General features: G+C 40.3%; 1 protein-coding gene across 1 annotated transcript in view; it reads right to left on the bottom strand.

Annotated features, from left to right (window-relative positions):
• Positions 1–3,079: 3,079 nt before the first annotated feature.
• Positions 3,080–18,644, bottom strand: part of INO80D (INO80 complex subunit D) — a 33,061-nt gene continuing 17,496 nt past the window's right edge. Inside the window, exons 6-12 of the mRNA XM_013127902.3 lie at positions 16,357–16,465; positions 10,839–11,063; positions 8,809–8,918; positions 7,143–7,276; positions 5,708–5,925; positions 5,322–5,479; positions 3,080–4,352 (exon numbers count right to left, since the gene is read on the bottom strand). Of these exons, the coding sequence (XP_012983356.1) occupies positions 3,184–4,352; positions 5,322–5,479; positions 5,708–5,925; positions 7,143–7,276; positions 8,809–8,918; positions 10,839–11,063; positions 16,357–16,465 (2,123 nt within the window). The 3' untranslated portion in view covers positions 3,080–3,183. The remainder of the gene's footprint in view (positions 4,353–5,321; positions 5,480–5,707; positions 5,926–7,142; positions 7,277–8,808; positions 8,919–10,838; positions 11,064–16,356; positions 16,466–18,644) is intronic.

Genomic DNA, 18,644 nt, shown 5'->3' with positions numbered 1-18,644 from the left:
GAAGTCAACAGGTTGTGTGAGCGCAGAAGCCCACCTGGAATGATCCACCATGTAAAGCTAAGATCAAGACCCGTAACCGCTTAGAAGGCTGTAACCATGAAATCAGCGGCAGTGAAAAAACAGGAGGTGAACCAGGAAAAGGCAAAAGTGGTGGCCCATTTCAGAGCTCTGTGTCAAACAGGACAGAAGGATTCCTATTTCAAATGTATACAAACCAAAGTCTATTTTTAAAAGTGCAGCTTTATTGCAAACTTAGTTTGCTCACTGAAAAATGTTACGTAGTCACTTTCCAGGTAAGAGTCATCAACAATTATACAAAAATTGAAGTCTAAGTTGGGGAAGAGAGTTGCTATCCTAGGCTGCCTTAAAGGAATGCAGGTAGGTACATAACGGCCATTGATTTCAAATGGGAATTACGGACCTGTAGAGCTTTTCCCGATTCTGAAATTCCCTGTCTAAATCAATGCCCAGATTAGGAGCTGGGTTCTGTTCCCAGTTATACCAGTACAACCTCACAATGGCCTTAGATCAAAGAGCTCCTTCATAACTTATACCAATGCAACCAAGCAGAACTTGACTGTCTGTTCCCTTCCCCTCACACCCTGCACTTGTTAAGAAAGAGAAATGTAATGTGGGGCAAATATACCCTGCACTAGCTGCAGCTTCTTTAAAGTTTGGTGGGCACAAGAAAAATACCAAGACCAAAGCCCTGAAACCAATTTACAGAAATTAACATCCTCTAAAATGACAGGAATACAGAGACAGATTAAAGAATTAACCATTTGGTATACTAATTCTCCACTCTTTTTCAGCCAGTCATCCCAACACATTTAAGAAAGTATACGGACACAACAAAATCCATTTGCAAATCAAACAATTGTCTCCTCAACAAAGTATGGGGAACATAATACAAACATAAATAAATGCCTTGTCAGATTTGTCTCATCTCACAATACCACTGGGCATTCCTCAATCAGCAGGACAATCACAAGCAGGATTTCATAGGCTTCCACTTTTTACATGATTAAAAAACATTTAAATGTTACAAACATATTTAAATCACCACTTAAAAATATTCGGCTTATATTATTAAGATCTATTTTACCAAGTATGAAATAAGGACTTCATAACAACAGAAGCATGAAAATCATTTTTGTTTCCTCCACCCACATAACACTTGCAGTTTCAGAAAGAACATATGCATCATCCATACTCCTTCGTATTTAAGGAGGAAAAATCTTTCAAGAAAAGAGGGACAGAATGATTGCTATGATAGTAAGAAGACACAGGACCTATCCCATCTAAATTCTGTTCCTTAGCACGACGGAAGAAGTGGTTTGGGTCAAGAGATTCTGATGTGGGCCTGACTGCTAACAAAATGAATTTCTATAGCAACTTGGTTCAATGATCCCTTGCTCAAATGATTTATTAGGCCTCTCCGTTACATGTGCTTGGTATCTCTTAATTTCCTGAATTAGACTTAGAATACATGCAGATAGGATGTTTTACTGTAAGGTAGAATGAAATGTCAGTAAGAGACTGAAATGTGGGATTTTCCATTCTCTCTCATCTGCATCTCAGAGATAAAGAAGAGTAGAGACTTGTTACATTAAGTAGGAGCTACTTTTACAGTTAGAGTACAGTAGCGAGTTTGAGCCCTATAAAGTCACAAGCAAGTTCCTTTTTCCCTTCCTGATAAAGAGATGCAATTAAACACACCTAAGAATTTCCGCTGCTGTTATCTCTTGGATTAAAAACCATAAAAATCTAGAAGCTAGTGGACTCCTTTCTTTAAGAACTGAAATCACTACCAAAGAGTCGGAATACTACCTTTTAGCAGGTGGGCAGTAAAGGCAAAACTGTGCTGCAGACAGAAGGGGTTCTTATCTCTCTATTTTGCTTTAGTGATTTCTCTTTTGGTTAGCCATGACTGCTGATAGGTACTTGCTAGTTCCTTACATACATTCAGCTTCCCATGGAGAGCATCAAATCCTACAAACATTGAATAAATTATATGGCTCCCAGTGGGAGGAAAACTATCCAAAAAAGTTTCAGTAGCTAGATATAACTTGAGAAATGCATCCATTTGAAACTTACCAAAGGGTCTGACCTAGACTTGTGTGGATGGGCAGAATACCAACCAAATTCTTCCCGTTTCAGCTGGGGAATACCTGTCAGCCTGTCAGGCAAGGAGTTCTTGGACAAAGCCACACTCAAAAAGGCAAATTATCAATGCTACAAGGCCACAGTAATTCAGCAAAGGAGGGAATTTCTGCACAGGAATCTTTACTCATCTTCACTCATGCTCTATTTCAATCCTTCTGGTTTAGTTTAATATTTTTCCCCCCGGGCTAACTTTGTATCAGCCTTCATATTTCTGGGCACCCAGTCAACCGCTCCCCTTGCTGCTCAATGAATTAAAAATCATCACAATAAAACAAAAACAAACAAAAAAACCCAAACAAAAAAACCCCACAAAACAACAAAAAATCAGCATGCAAGAACAGTGACCAGTTCTGGAAGGGGACAACTCCCACTTCTTCACCAAAGGCAGAAAAGGAACTGCTGCTCCCTGCACCCCAAACACACACACGCACAGAGAGGAGGAGGTCAAGAGACTATCTTAAGAAAATGCCAAACTCATCTTGAACCATGACCTTGATTTAGGACTTCAGTGCAGCATTCTCAATCAATGTGTGCAGCCAGGTTTTTCCATGCCAGATGCTACCTTTGGAAAAGGGCAAATTAAAAGCAAACAAAAAAAAAGAAACTTCTGCCCACTGGAAAACTTTCAACCAGATGATAAAGGGATGGCAAGCACTGATCCAAACCCTAGGGAACAGTAACATGCATCAGTAATCTGAGGTATCTTTCTATTTCTAGGTCTTACTCTTAAGATCAATTGCATCCAGTAACTGTGCTGTATCCTTAAGGAATTTTTGGGAACGGTGAACCTGCCTGCAAGAAATGAGCACCGGTGCATAACAAGCACATGTGAACGCTACAGCAAGGTTCACAGAGGGCTAACCCTGGTCAGTATTGAAGCAGGGGTTTTCTTCTCAACCCCCTCTTAAAAAAAAAAAAAAAAGGAAGGGAGGACAGAAAAAAATAAAGAAAAAGGAAAAAAGGAAAGGTAGAAAACACAGGTCCCCCATCTACCTGCACAGAGCCAGGCAGACAAGCTCAATTGGAGGTGGTGAAGGGCGCAGATGCGTTATTGGTACTGGTAGCGGTGGCACCGGTCACTGCGAAGCCCGTGGGAGGAGCTATGGAGCTGTGGCTGGGCTGCAGGTCCTTGGGGATGCCACTGTGGGAGCTCAGCTGGTGCCCAAAGGCTGCGCTGAATTGAGGGAGCTGTTGTTTAGGGGAGGTGGAGGCCATGAGTTCAGCGGAGGCAGGACCCATGCCACTAAAACTGGTCTGTGGTAACCCCGGGAGCACACTGGAGCTGTTGGGGGTCACAGTGGCGAAGGCAGGCTGTGTGGTCTCTGAGTGCGAGGTGGTAGGTGGTGTGGACAGGGAGGTGGACAGGAGGTGTCCATCTGCACCAAGAAGGTTGCTAAACGGAGAGGGGTCCCCAAGATTGACAGGAAGATTTCCCCAGTGAGTTCTGGGGTTGACCACCCCACTAAGTGGCACATCCAGCTGAGTTGGGAGCAAGTGCTGTGCCATCATGGGCATCTCTGCTGAGAAGGTAGCTGCCAGGTTATCACCAGAAAAGGATGTGGTGTGAGGGGATGTGATATGGTCACTGTAGGGAGACGGCACATGCTCACTATCATAATGGCTTCCATGGGGTGAGGAGTGTGAATGGTCACTGCTGTATTGCTGTCGTGAGGTGATCAGGTCATCTGCCTTGCTCAGCAGCTGGGCAGGGTGGGGCCTCTGGGAGGCATGGCTGCCATCATGAAGTCCATGAAATTGTCCTGGGAAGGCTCTCTCCCCAAGGCCACTCTGGCTTATCAGAGTGGCGGAAGTAAGGCCAACGTTGGCTGGGGCTGAGAATTGCCCCTGGATCTGCCCTGCCAGGGGCGTAGGTGGGTTGGACAAGGTAGCAGAACGGAGCAAGTTCTCATCCAGCTCCAGACCGGAGAAATTATCATGTACTATACGCCCATTCAACAGCTCCCCCAGATCCGTGTTAACCTCTCGACTCAAGGACTGCATTCCTGGAGCTCCAGCACCTGTAGAGAACACCCCTATCCCTCTATCTGACAGCTCCTGAACTGGCACACCATCTGTCTGTGTAAGTACTCCAATGGTACTCAGGCACTCAAGAGAAGTCACAGCCTGTAGGGCCCGTTCCAGTTCCTCAGCCTCTTCTGTGGTTGGAAGCAGATCTCCATTTTTACCTGCAGAAACAAGGACACACAAGTTAGCACACTCCTCTCAGGTGAGCCCAGCACTGGCACTCTGAGGCTGCAGACATATAGACAGTTCAGTATAGGGCAGCAGAGTATGATAACCCTCCAGAATGGCTTGCGGTACACAGAAAATTTCATTCACCTGTGTTAACTAGATAAGCAAAGTAAAAAATGAGAAATTACACCTTCCTCTTCAATGGAACTCCCTCTCTCCACCCTCCTCTTCCACTACAAGATACCTCCCCAGCTTACTAGACCTAAAGTAAAAGCATGCGAATGAGATTTTCTTCAATGCTGCAATAACACAAATAGTCCACAAACTCCCTCCTACTTACCACATTACAGCCTGGACCTGAAAGTCACACAGTCAGTATAATTTAGGTTAATTTCAACTCAAACAGTCTGATGTCACCTCATACCAGAAAATGACCAAAGAAATCACATACCCCAATGCTGGGCTGTTCTAATTTCTTTGTTGTATGTGATAGATACTAAGCTTTAGAATCCAGAAATTCAAGTACAGCTCTGATCAAAAGCTAGTTTCAAAAACGTATTTAAAGATTTTATTCTCACTCTCTTCTCCTTTTATCAAAGGCCAACATTGACTGTGATTCCAGCCCCACTCGATGGCAGAAAGATGCCATTACGGAGAATACTCGTGATTAAACTGCAACACTGACAGGCAGTAAAAATGTAAAATGAATTATTAAAATCCTAAACCAATTAAGATTTTCAGAGCAGTACTTCTAAGAGCAAGCAAGAACTACACACAACAGCCTTCTTAATGTTGGCTTTACTTCAGAGCTCACAAACAATAAAGCAAATGCACACTTCCTTGTCTAGAATTTATTACCTCTGTAGGAAAACAAGCAGCCCCTCAAAATGAGCTTTAGAAACACTCCCTTTTTCAGTTCACTGACTGTGTTCACGTTAGCATAAAACAAAATAAATCAGTACCCTCAAAGAAATCAAAATCTTGCAAGTCATCGGGCAGCCGTGGCAGGACATCAGAGAAGTCCTCCTGATTCAATTCCAAGTCATGTGGAATGTCTGTGATTTCATTGGCGATGTCGTCAGGCAGCTCATCGGCACTCAGCTCTGGCGTTGAGGGGCTCCTAGACAGAAAGTACCGTTAGTCCCCCATGTTCAATTCTGATTCCTCCAAACAACTACTACAAATGCATATCCATGCTTTTAGAAGGTTTCTTTAGGAAGCTTGTTAGCCTATTGATTACATAGGTAAAATGCAGCATTTTATACAACAAACAAAATAATTAGTCAAATCTAAAACACTGACAACGTTGAAGGTAGCAATGGGAAACTGAGGCAGAGCTACCACTGACCGTATATGGGGCATCTCCACTGGCAGTGAGACACTGGTAGGCATGGTGAGGTTCCCTTGGGGCACTGCAGGAGGAATGGGTTTCTGGGGCCGGCGTGGGCCTCGCCTTCTCTTCTTCTTGTGTTTTTTGGTAAGTGCAGGTGGCTTTGTTTTTTTCCTGGGTTTCCTCTGCTGCTGGTGCTGAACTTTACGGGAGCTGTCCCCTCTCAGGAAGTTGTCCTTTGGGAACAAGACAGTAACAGTGAGAACATATCCGGACAATGTATTACTTTTTTTTTTCCCCTGGTCATTCCACAGACGTTCACGTGTAATCCAAGAGAGACTGCTAGCTTACACCCAGGCATGGTTACAGAAATTAAGCTGTTTCCTTTCTCATCGATCCCAACAACAACAATCATATATCATATTATGAGGTATGATAAATAGGAGATCATACAGTGTTGCTTTAAATATAATCATAGCAAACCCTAACTAAAATAATTGCAAAACTGTAACCTTTGGCAGCATTCCTGTAAGTATTGAAGACAGAACACTGTTGTGAAGTAGAGATAATGGGAAGAGTGTGCAGGAGCTGAAGCCAACATCCTCAATTGCCCACTGCCATAAAAGAGTAGGACAGCATTGAAGAAACAGAATTAATGCTGTATGACGAGGGCAAGGATGTGGGTAAACAACTGAGGCTTCATTGTTTTTGAGCAGCAATCACTGACCAATGAAAAAAATAAATCAGCCACCATCAGTCTTCAGGAGTTTTATGCCTAATGCCTTGAAGGAGGGGCTACACAGAAGAGGGTTTGTGAATTATTCTAAAAGCTTTTTCTGGAAGATGGGAGGCATAAAAGGAGAGCAGAGAACATCATCTTTATTTCCATATTCTCTCAACTTGTAGTAGGCCACTGCTTTTCCTCTGGGATTCACAGATCCCTGAAGGAGGTTAAAGATAAATTCTAATAGTCACCAATAGGCAAATAAAATAGCAAATCCATTACTTGTACGTCTGTAACTGCTATCTACACTTCCTCTAGAAAATTTTGGCCCCATGTACTGAGACTGCTTGAGAAGGAGTGTTCTTACTCACACCACACTCATACTATATTCAGATCAGGAGTGAGCCCAAATAAAATAACCACAGGATCTCTCACAGTGATTTTCTATTTCCCGATTTAAGAGATTAATCAGATTTCTTCCAGTGAAGGACATTCTCATGCATGTTTTACTACCTCCTCAAAAGTATGTAAAAGATTTTCACAACATACTTCATACTAAATGGGAACGTTTGGCACATTTTACCCTCTTAGGAGAAATAAAAGGAAACAAGCTCTTAAGTTGATAAATTTCCTAGTAGCCAAGCAAGAGTTCATAGAAAGATGGGGGTTAAAACTCCTGATGCTCCCAATATACAAATACATAAATTACAGTTTTGGCTTTGTACTTACCATTTTTTTGGCATGTTCTTCGCACAGAGGTGTCTGATGTGTAATGTCAAAAACTGGCACAGAGCACTGCTGACCGTCTGCAAACTTGGCTGTGCAACTTGAGAAGAGCTGCTGAGAACGGTTCAATAAGATATCTGTACATTTCTGAATCAGGAATAACACAGAAGGTAATGATGGAGGAATGCCCTTTGATTTATCAATCTGATGAAGATCAGAGCCTTCAACTCTACCTGTCCATAGATGCTATTTTTAATGAGTACTTTAACTTTGTTATGCAAGTTCAAAGCTAGGTAAAGCTCAAACCCAACTTTTAAAGTGAAAAACTGCAAAAATGCAGAATCTCTAATGATTTTATTATATATTGAGATAGTTTTACAGAAGCAGTCATTTCACTAATGAGTTCTTAGCAAAAAGAAGCCTTTTCCTGGAGTTTTAATCAATACATCAATAGAAGCAGTTGGAACAGTGTAGTCAACAGAACTATTTCCTTACAGACTAATGACAATCCATACTGAAACATTAAAGAAAGAGTATTTCTTAATTCAATCTTTTAGGGTACATTTTTGGCATTTATCTTTAAAGCACAGACAAAGAAGTTTCAGGATCCTTCCTGCTCCTCTGAAAAAAAAGATGTGCAATCAGACAGAAAGGTCAAGTAAATCCAAATGTAAGCTTGCTGAGATTTCCTTCAGAAAAATCCCTTGCAGGAGTGAAAATGTTTCCAGACTTACAGCAAATCAAACAGATGTTTCATTGTGTTTTTTTTCAAACAATATTAGAAGCATTCCTTCCATCTTGAACAGCTCTCACACCTCAACATCACTTTGCATGTTCATAAAATGTTAAAATGCAAAAGAAAGAACAAAGAAAATTAAAAACCTTCAGAACAGTCCAGCCATCAGACTTGTACTGATGGGTCAGAACCAAGAGCCTGTTCATTTTAGGAGAAACAGTTTCCATTGAGAAGGAAGTGCAAAGGGGAAAAAATAGGGTAAAATCACTAGTCCTGACCTCTCTGCTTTATGTACACCAACAAGCAAGACCATAAAGAAGAACAAAAAAACCCAAGCCAAAACAAAAAAATCAGGATCACCAGGCAAATCCCAAACACAGCTGTACACCATGATGCTCTCTCATAGAGAGATTTTGAGCTGCTCTGCAGACTACTTCTAAGGAGACTGCAAAAATTAACCAAGACAAACAAGGCATCTGCAAACAAAAAGGCTGAAAAGGTGCTGCAGTCTGGTAGCCACTGGAACAGCACTAGTCACTTATAAGCTCCAACAAAAGAAGTCACTCCAACCAAAGCACAATTCTTCAGCTAAAACCAAAAAAGACAGTCTGCAAAATTCTTAAGTATTCCAGGTCAGAAGTCTGCCTGCTTATAGCCTTCAGAATCAAGGTTCACATCTAATGTGCACCCACCAAAAACAGCTTACAAAGGTAAAATGACTATAAGAGATGCCACTGGCAAACTACTTATCTCCACTGTCTACAGACCCAAATCATGGAGACAAATTAAGAGTGATGATGAGACACTAAGAAACAAGTATTTCGTTGTGAAAACTATTTGCAATGCAAAAATGTAACAAACAAACAAAAAAAACCCTAAAACAGAGCAACACCCATGCCTGAATGCAACTTCCACACTGTGTTAAGAGGATACGCTGAAAACAATGCCTGGTAAATGGAAGGGCCTTGTTAGTGCACTGTTCTCCTTTTGAAGTCCCACTACAGGTTGTTGGTTCTGCATCCCTCTGCCTCACTTGGCTTGTGCTGGAAAGAAAAGAAACATAGGAGAGTTTAGAGACAAAACCCCAGGCTCAGGTGGTTAGTTAGCAAAACTATTGCACTGAATATGGCACAGTAGGATGAAAAATTGTAACACATGTGTGTGTCATGATTCAGATGGGTGCACACTATTACCAGATTCTACACAGGGACAGATGACAATAACAGGCGAAGGCGTGACTGTGGTAACAGGATTACTGCTTATTTCAAAGGGCCATAACTGTAATGAAAGATGCTGTGTGCTACTACCACGTAAACAGTACAATATCCTGCAACAGAGCCAAGGACAGCAGAAGGTGAGTGTCAACACAGGTGACTCTTAAAATGAGGTCAACTTCTAGAATACCATGTATTGAGTATGCCTAGATGGGCAGTCAAGTGTGCTTCCAAGCCTGTTCATAAATCAAAACATGCCGAGCAACCCCAGAGCTTACATGCAAGCATCTGCTCAGACAAACTTAGATTGATCTCTGGAGTGGTAGAGCCTGACTGTGCCCAACATGGGTAAAAGCTCTCCTTCAACAATGTGCTACAGCCCAATCCACCAGCAGGTGCCCAGAGCTTGAGTGCTCCCTCAGCACAGCCTCAGTGTTTTGAGCCTGAGCTGCAAGCAGGCGACCAGACAGCAGTGTGGATGAGTACTGTAAGCGTTACACAGCTTGCTTGGTGTTGCCCTGCTCTCGAGGCATTTGTCACCTTCATGTAGACAAAGCTGATGATTCCAGGGCTGACTTTCACCTCTGTACAGGTTGTTTTCTAGGTTGACAAAAAGCTGACTGCAGCCTGACTGTTTTCCTTCAGCCATTTCTGTCATCGACTGCACTTTGACTGAGCAAAGTTTTAGTTAGCAATATTACTCCTGTGAAAAATTTCATAACTGAAAAGGCTGTGATTACTCAAATTAACCAGAGCAGTGATGACTGGCATACCTGGCTTTGTCAGTCTACCAAAACAACATCATCTTTTTTGCATAACAGAAGGCAAAAGTAATGGAAAAAATGGCCCCAAAAAAACCCCTAGCTCTTCAGCATCATCCCGCCTCCCCAGCAACAAACCCTCCAACTTTCAGGAACCACAGCCTGCTGTCCAGGAAAAATAGCATCCCATAACCAGAATATACTCTCAGTACCCTATTCCAGCCTGCTTCTCATGTTAGGCTCTCCTACCCCCACAGTCATACATCCTGTAAAGCAAAATCACAACAGCAAAAGTATGCTGCTGATACCCCAGACATAACACCAAGGTTCAGACTTACTCTGCTCCTGCACAAATATGAACCAACCAACTCTCAGTATGCTGAGAGCTGGAGGGATGTTGACATTATCTAGAAAGAATTCCCACAGAAGGTAACCTTCAGAGTTGTTAGAAGATATTTATTCTGCTGCCAGGTTTCATTTAATGTTAGATTGAGTTAAATCTAACAAAAAGCATGAACTGAAGCTTGATTTGCTGGGAAGATAATTAAGAGGAGGTACAGACTTTTCAGAAAAAGCTGTCTGAAAAACAAAATCTGAATTGAAGCAGTGACCTGCAAACCAGACTGCACACCTTCTAAAGAACTGGGCTTAGTAAAGTACCACGTATTTGAAGGCAGCTGAAATACGTAGATTAATTCATAATAAACTTTAGCAGGTCACTAACTTGTTTTGTAATATTTAAGGACTCGGACCCCAGTACTGCTGAAAAAACAATCCACGTTTTAAAGCGCAAAGCTGAAGAATGCCTCTCTTCATGGAAAGCCCTGTATGCCATGTTTACTTTACTCCACCAACAGGCATTTATGAGGATTTTCTGCCTTGTGCATGCCTACCAGTTTCAGAGTTCAGCATTTCAGCTGCTTGATATTCTGTCCATCTCCACCCTGTCCAGACCCCAGGTTACTGCAGTCACAGAGGAAGGTCTAACCTGCTACGAGCACATGTAGCTCTTCGGAGTTCTTGTATCAGTTGCCCAGTACGCTCCGGCTCTCTGCTGGCCGCCTGCAGCAAGGCTTTCCGGAGTGTGTGCCGGCATTTCTTCTGACGAGATTCTGCCCGCTCCAGGCGGCAGAGGTGCTTATATTTCTGCTGAAAGTAAGTGCAAAGTCTGGTCACCCTGGAACTCCTGTCATCTGCATTGTCATCACCGCACCTGAAGAAGGGAAGATAAAAGCAAATAGGCTTTCAGTATTTTCAATTTTTTTTCCAAGGAAACTGATTTGTCATTTTAATATATTGGTTAAAGTTGGTATCCATCTTCTAGCCTCCAAAACACCCAAAGTCTGAAATCAGGCAGGGATGCTTGAGAAACAGTAACAGCAGGATTCCTTTTGAATTCTAAGGTACTTGCCCTTCTTAGTATGTCATTATTAGAGATTACATCAATTCATCATGAAGTCTGACACATATAAATGTCTGGAGCCTGCTGTTCAAAAAAAATCTATACTGTTAACCTTTATTTACTGTAAATGTCTCAGCAAATGAGACAAACTCTTAAATCAAAGTGCGATTAATGGAGAGGACAAGGGTGGGGAATTATGAAGTGGAAACTTATTGAAGAAAGGTCATGCCGGAAAAGATGGTCAAATATTAACAAGTACCAAAACTGCTGACGTTTTGCAATTCCTCTTACACCTGCAGGTAGCATACTCCTTTCTCAACCAATATACACACTTAACACACCTAACAGTTGATACTGCTTTCCCCTTGCTGCAGAGTTACAGATGAGTTACAACACAGCCATGGAGAAGAAATGCACATTTAACTCCAAAGGTACTGAGGGAAAAATCAGACCAATGCTAAGCAGTGATCAGATGAAGGGCTAGTCCAATTCTTTGTTTGCTTAAGAAAGCCTTTTCCCATTTATCTTGGCTTTCTGTATGGCCAGGTACATATCAACAAGACCATCAAACCATGACAACACACGCAGTTAAATGAAGTAAAAATCATGTAACAATAAAACCATCACTGGGACTTGTTAAAACAACAAGGCCTATGAAGCTACCCAGAAGCCCTCCACAACAAGAATTCTAGTTTGTAGAATGATTAATTTTTGCTCATGGAGCAACAAAGTGCATGCAGTGAATCTAAGTAAAGCAGTTTGTTCAGTTTTTCCTTACATATCAGAAAAACTTTCTGCTACCTTCCCTACCTGTGAAACAAAGGAATGGCAGGGGCTAAGAACCAAATCCAAACAAATGAAGCAAATTAAAAGCTCCCAGGGTTCAGACTGCAGAGCTTGGACAGTGATACTGAATGTGCTTACATCCAAAGCTGTGTAGAGCAAAGTACACCCCAACTAGCTGATGACAGAAGAGATGCAAGATACCAGCCATGATATTTACTAAATAAAGCAAGATCCAAAAATGAAGGCAGCACAGCTGTCCCTGAAAGGCAGTATGACTAAGACCTACTTTCCTTTCTGGAAACTCTTATTCTATTTACATGCAGGCCAAATATAAGAGACTGCATCCATCTCCACTAAGGCTGCCCACAAAGACTCCATAGGAGCAAACACTGCCTTGACACAAACACATTTTTATATAATGTTATCTAAAGACAACCATACTACATATTTTGTTTATTAAAACAGAATACCAGTAATTTTTTAGAAGCATAATTTACAAGTAATTAACCTCCACAGTTACATGCCTAGCAACAAATACAACTTAACACTGTCAATGGAAAGATCTGGGATAGCAAGAATGGCCACTGGGAAAAACAACCTGTTTAGAAAAATCTAATTGTGTGCTATTTAATATATATGGATGGGATCAATTAGATATAGGTAGGTTTAAGGTCTCAGATTCTGGGCCAAGATTTTCAAACGAAGTTGCATACATACTGATTTAATTTTAAATATGGATACAAATTAGGTTTTTAAAAAGACAGGAGTATTCCTCAGTGTTTCTTTTGGGTGAAAAGATGGTTTATTAATGCAAGTGTCCATATATTTGAGACTTTTTACTTCTCTCTTATTGAAATAGAGAAAAGTCATTCTGTGTTACACTATTTTGAACTGCCAGTTTCCCAGATAATTTTTAAGGAAGTACATGAAGACACACATACAAGACATAGAAAGAAATCATGCCTGCAATGGGCAAAGGCTTATTTTGAGGCAGTTTCTAAAAGTCTATTCAGAATTCTGTTTCCAGATCAGCAACATTAAACAAAACATGATTATATGCTTAAAGAAACATAAAAATATCACAATAACACTGCCTTTTCTTAATTCATTAGGCAAGTACTGAAACTGAAAGGTACTTTTATTGTTGTCTTTTCGTAAACAAGTTTACCAACTTCTATTCAGTTTATTCTCTTAAGCTGCATACAAAACTTCAGAAGTTCAACTTAATGTGTGGCATTTCGTTCCTATGAAAGTGCACACAAACCATTTGATAATCCAAAATGCTCCTTCCCAACCCTTCCCTTTAAGATTGTCACATGTAAACATCAGGGGAATTATCACTGCATGCTCATGAAGAAAATGAAGGCAGCAGGAAGCAGCAGAAAGGAAGAGCAAAAGGGTAGTGGGGAGCAGCCAGGCATCATCAGGGAACCAGGAAAACACACTCTCTAGTCTGAGACACCTCAACAACTATATTTCAAAACCCTCTGTAAGGAGGGATTTGAAGAACCTTCCCTTCTTCCTTTCACTTCTCCTAGTTACAGGGAGCTACTAAATACAACTTTGACAATACAGTGGTGGTATTTCCTCCTTTGAGTGAGCTGGTATGAGGCAGGTCTCCAACCCTCACACTCCGTCTTCAAAATCACTACTTGAAATGCTCACTTTATCTGTATTTCAGCATAAGAAGTAAAAAATTGCTTTAAGATCATCTGTTTTCCAGCACTTTCTAAGCTGCAAGACCCAGTAATCGAATCAGCTGGGGGGAAGTTTCTCTAGTCTACGGCTGGGAACAGCCCATGCTTTACCTTCAAATCACCACTCCTGTGGGGAATTCCTGTCTGCACTGTGTCCATGCCAACTCCTGCACTACTATTTGATTCAAACACTTACGCCTGCCTTGAAGTACTGCATCCTGGAATCCTGTGACACAGGAACCCCAATTTTTCAAAATTGAAGCACAGAATAAAAAAAGCAAACATTTGCCCTGTGTTTACACAAATGCCTGCAGCAACATGAATTTTACAGATTGAAAGGCCACAATACAGGTGAACTCAGAAACATATTACTGTTAAGACGTGAATTTAAAATCAATCTGGTGAATTTTTCATAGCTTAAGAGCAGCTAGAGTATCACAAAGAAGTTCAACGGGGAGTTAGAAGATTACCCCCACAATCACACAACCAGAAATGCTGAGAACAAGCTGTCCAGTAACAAAGAAATTGATTCTTGGCTTTCTCTTAGCGATCTGTTCTGAGAAGCATCACTCCTACTGTGTTCCACAAATTCAAAGCAAAAAGACAGAATGGATTTAGCTGGTGGAGAATTATCTTTCTTTCACATGGACCATGAGCTCAAACACAAGTGAACAGAGGAAAAAATAGCTTTCATTTTACTGTGAAAAAAACATAGCAACCTCTTGTATATTTAGGTATGTGATTTCAGAATCAAAGGTTTTGGGAAACAACTTCCATTGGTTTTCTGGTAAAATTCAGACTCATAACAAGTCATTTTGTCTTACTTAGTTAGGAGCCACCACTCCAGATTAGCAGGACAGTCATTTTGACAACTCAAATCACCCAAGAAATAGTCTGAGCTAATTCATTTTTAGAAGCAGCAGACCACCCTGCAGAAGTGTTAAGGTGAAACATTACAGGCAATAGATGCCGCTACAGAAGCTTACAGAATAGGAATTAAAAGTTTAAGAAGGCTGACATCAAGTGACTGTATCAATATTTGTCTATAAACAAAATTAGTATATTAGTTACAGAGCTAACACTGCGCAGGCTAACAGGAAGTACAAAACCAGCTAGTACCATACAAAAAATTATCCATCATGATTAGTTAAGACAGTGTTTAACTGCGGTGCAAAAAATGCTAGAATGAAACAGAAAACATCAAGACAAGCTATTCTTTTCCCTCAGTATGTGAAAAGAGTAGGAAGAATCTGAAGGAAGTTAAGACAAATAGAAGACAGAACACACAGCGATGACCTTTATAAGTTTACAAAAAAAAAAAGGTATCTATGGGAAAACCAGATCAAATGTCAAAGAGAGACGAGTTCAAGTGAAGTTATTTAACAGATATGTCTGCTCTGAAAATTATGTGTGATTTAGAAGTCTGAAAGTCTGTTCATGTCTTCCCAAAACAGTTGATTTAAAAGTTGGCTTTTAAGTTAAAATTAGTGTTTGTGAAAGCTCACTCTCTCTCTCTGACTGCTGATGCTCTAAAAAACAATGGCCATTCATAACAGGAAAAACCCCTTCTTTGTAAAAAAGTGGTCTACACAGCTTCGATTCACTGAAGGCTCTGTGTATGTAGCATCCCGGTGTCTGTCCTCATGACAGAGATAGAGTTAAAGTTGTTCACCTCGTGCGCAGACTTTAGAAATGGTGAGAAGTGCTGGTAAGTTTCAGAATTTTCATGTAACAACAAAATAATGTTTCTTTAACATCATTACTCTAACTGTGATATTTAAAAATTAAACAAAGGGAGAGAGTTGTAGTCTCAAAAAGTCCAGTTTCATAGTGAAAGAGAATCATGTTATAAAAAGCATAAATTTTATTGAGACCCCAATTTTCTTTTGTTATCAACATACCTCAGTTCTGTCAAAATACTATGCTTGGGATGCTTTGCTTTAACTTTGCACCTTAAAATGTTTACATTAATAGACATATATTATCATATTCTGCTGTAAGTTCAGATTTATGATGTAGCAGCATATGAAGAACGATGTCTTTCTGTACCAGCTCTGCTTATCCCTTCAATCACAACACTTCCTCTCATGCTCCCAACTATTTGGCAGAGGTTTATTCAACACTTAATTGTGGAAAGTGCCTTACCCTTTTAAAAAAAACCCATTAAAACATCATCCTGCACAATTACTGTGAAGATTAATGAGTAAAATGTAGCAAGTTTGCTAATAAAGCCATTCACAGACAGCAGAAAAGACAAGAAACCAATGGCAACTACTTTCATTTGGTTCTAATTCAGGAATTACCTCTACTCAGCAAGGCATGCAAGTTAATGAATAAATCCAACCAAACTTAATTGAATTTAGGCAAATAAGCTTGAATTATTTCCTGATGCATCCTTCTGATAGCAGACTGCACAACTGTGTCTAAGTTAGGTGGAAACCAGGACAGAAGGTGACAAGCTGTTTCATAGTTCTTACAAACAAATGAGTTCAAACAATCCTTTGTTTCAGCAAAGCACTTGAACAAGTGCTTAAATTCTACTAGCTCCATTTGAAGTGAAGCTCACATTTACATGATTTATGCCACCAGTGCCAACATGAATACTAAAGAATTATACTCACCCATGTCTATCATAGCCGAGGGTTTCTCGGATAGACCATGCAACCTGGTAAGGGGAGGTTTGCTCTGAATCTTCCAACTCTTCTCCACTGTCTTCAGACCAATCCAGCCCTAAGGGAATTGAAAACATGAAAGCTGGATGAGAAGTGTATCTACCTCATACAAGTCTCTGAGCAAACTATGGTACAAAAGATGAATGTGTAGTATAGTCACAAGCATAATTATGTTTGAGAAAGTCATATAATATTCTCAATTCTACAGGAAAAGTTACAGTAACAGCTCCATTAGTGTGCAAACAGCATGCACTGATTTTTGTCAACTTTGAGTTTTCCTTTTAAAATCCTTATTGGCTTCTTTATCCACACACAGTGGGAGCAAGATGACCAGCTATCTCAAGCCCAGAAAAATATTCCAGCTTTGATACCAAGCACATGAGATCTTTAGAGAAGAAATAGTGGAGAACTCCCTGCCATGAGGAAATGAGTGCCTGGTAATTTTTAATACTATATGATCTAAATAGGTCACTTTCATTTCTGCTCATATTCTGACCCCTGCTCTGTGCCACAATAGAGGGAGAATAGGAAAACTGCAAAACAGAACAGCATGGACAGACACACAGCTACACAGAATGTTCCTCTGCTCAGCCTCTGTAATTGTCTGCCAAATGCATACATTAGCATGAAAAGAGAGCTTAAGGGAGAGATGCAAATGCTCTTGCACTTTTGCATGCTTTTGCTTAATGATGATGCAGTAGGATCAACTTATTGTATGCACCAGCAGCCTCAGTTAGTCAAGCTAAACACAACTGAACGGGACAGCCAGAAACAGAGTCCAGCAATTTCTCAGGTGGAACAGTTTATCTGGAGCTTCACCTTTTGCAGTTTTTCCTACTCTCTCCCACAGCCAGTGGAATCCTTGCCAATTCCTTGCAGCACGTGGCATAAAATCCCATAACTGCATTTACAAGCCAACACTATTACATTTTCACTTTCTTGTGTGCTCCCTGAAAATGGAGCAGTAGCTGGGCTAGAGTTAAGGAGCACTTTATTTTTGCTAAAAATAAACTAAACAATTCTATCTGAGATGATTCTGAAGTCAGATGCTTTGAATTTGGTAAATGCATCAGTACATGGTTACCTATTTTCAGAGTTAGACACACGTACTTAGAATACCACCCATCACCAAGAGCACCTTCATCACTGAGAAGCAACGCTTTAACACAAACCAGCAATATCAGAAACCATATTTTTCAGGAACTTCAGCATCCTGAAAATTTTATTCTTCATTCCTATTTTCAAGATATTCATTTGAAATAAATTCAAATCTATTAAGACGTTTAATAAAATGACAGAATTTACCATCCCTTCCATTAACGAAGGAAAAAAAATCAACTTAATTACTGAATAAAGATGTCCACAATTGTTACCATGTAACAAATTATTTACCCAAAGTTTAAAAATAAAACCAGAGATTGCACTGTATTGCTTCTAATGGGCACTGCAGAAATGAAGGAGTAAAATCTAATCCAGATCCAGCTATACCCACACTGAAGACTGCTGTTACATTAATATCCAATTACTTGGTTGTGATGTAGGTACACATAAAACTGGCTGCACCTTTTTAAAGATTCTGTGTAGTCATCTCTAGTGCTATTCTGTCACAAAAAAGAAATCCTGAAATTCTCTGAACCAGCATAACTAGTCCTTAATATAAAGGCCTATTGTGAACAAATAAGAAATGTATTTTTCCACTCTCACATAATGAATACGTGAATTCTGCTACTTTGCCAAACAGAAAATGTTCTAATTGCGTACACATACAGTTATGCAGATGCACATGTTCATAGGTCTAATCAGTTTTTGTACTATGCCTCTTTTTCAGGAAACTGTATTCTCTTCACCGCTTGAGAACGTAAAACTTTAAACACAGAAGGTGATGTTTCTACAGTTTCTCAAAACATGGGTCACTTTCTAAGCTATAGGGGTCTGTGACACTCAGAAGTGCCTCTGGAGTTGCCATTTCTCAAAAGACCTGCATTATATATAGGACCATCAAAGAGGCTTTCTGAAGAACAATCTCCTTTGGAGACATGCTATGGGACGCTAATTATCTTCTGAACAAATAGCCAAGCTATCCCATGAGTGCCAAAGGACAGATCTTAATAGCAAATTAAAAAAGGTTAATTGAAATAGCAAAAATTACAGATGTTTGCAATTAAATAAGATGTTGTATGAAGAACGTCCAGATTTATTTGAAGTCTTTTTTTTTCCTTTTAAAGAAAAGCCCATCA

The sequence above is a fragment of the Melopsittacus undulatus genome, chromosome 8, assembly GCF_012275295.1.
Source record: "Melopsittacus undulatus isolate bMelUnd1 chromosome 8, bMelUnd1.mat.Z, whole genome shotgun sequence".
NCBI lineage: Eukaryota > Metazoa > Chordata > Aves > Psittaciformes > Psittaculidae > Melopsittacus > Melopsittacus undulatus.
The sequence above is the reverse complement of the archived record's forward strand: the minus strand, read 5'-3'. Positions and strand labels throughout refer to the sequence as shown.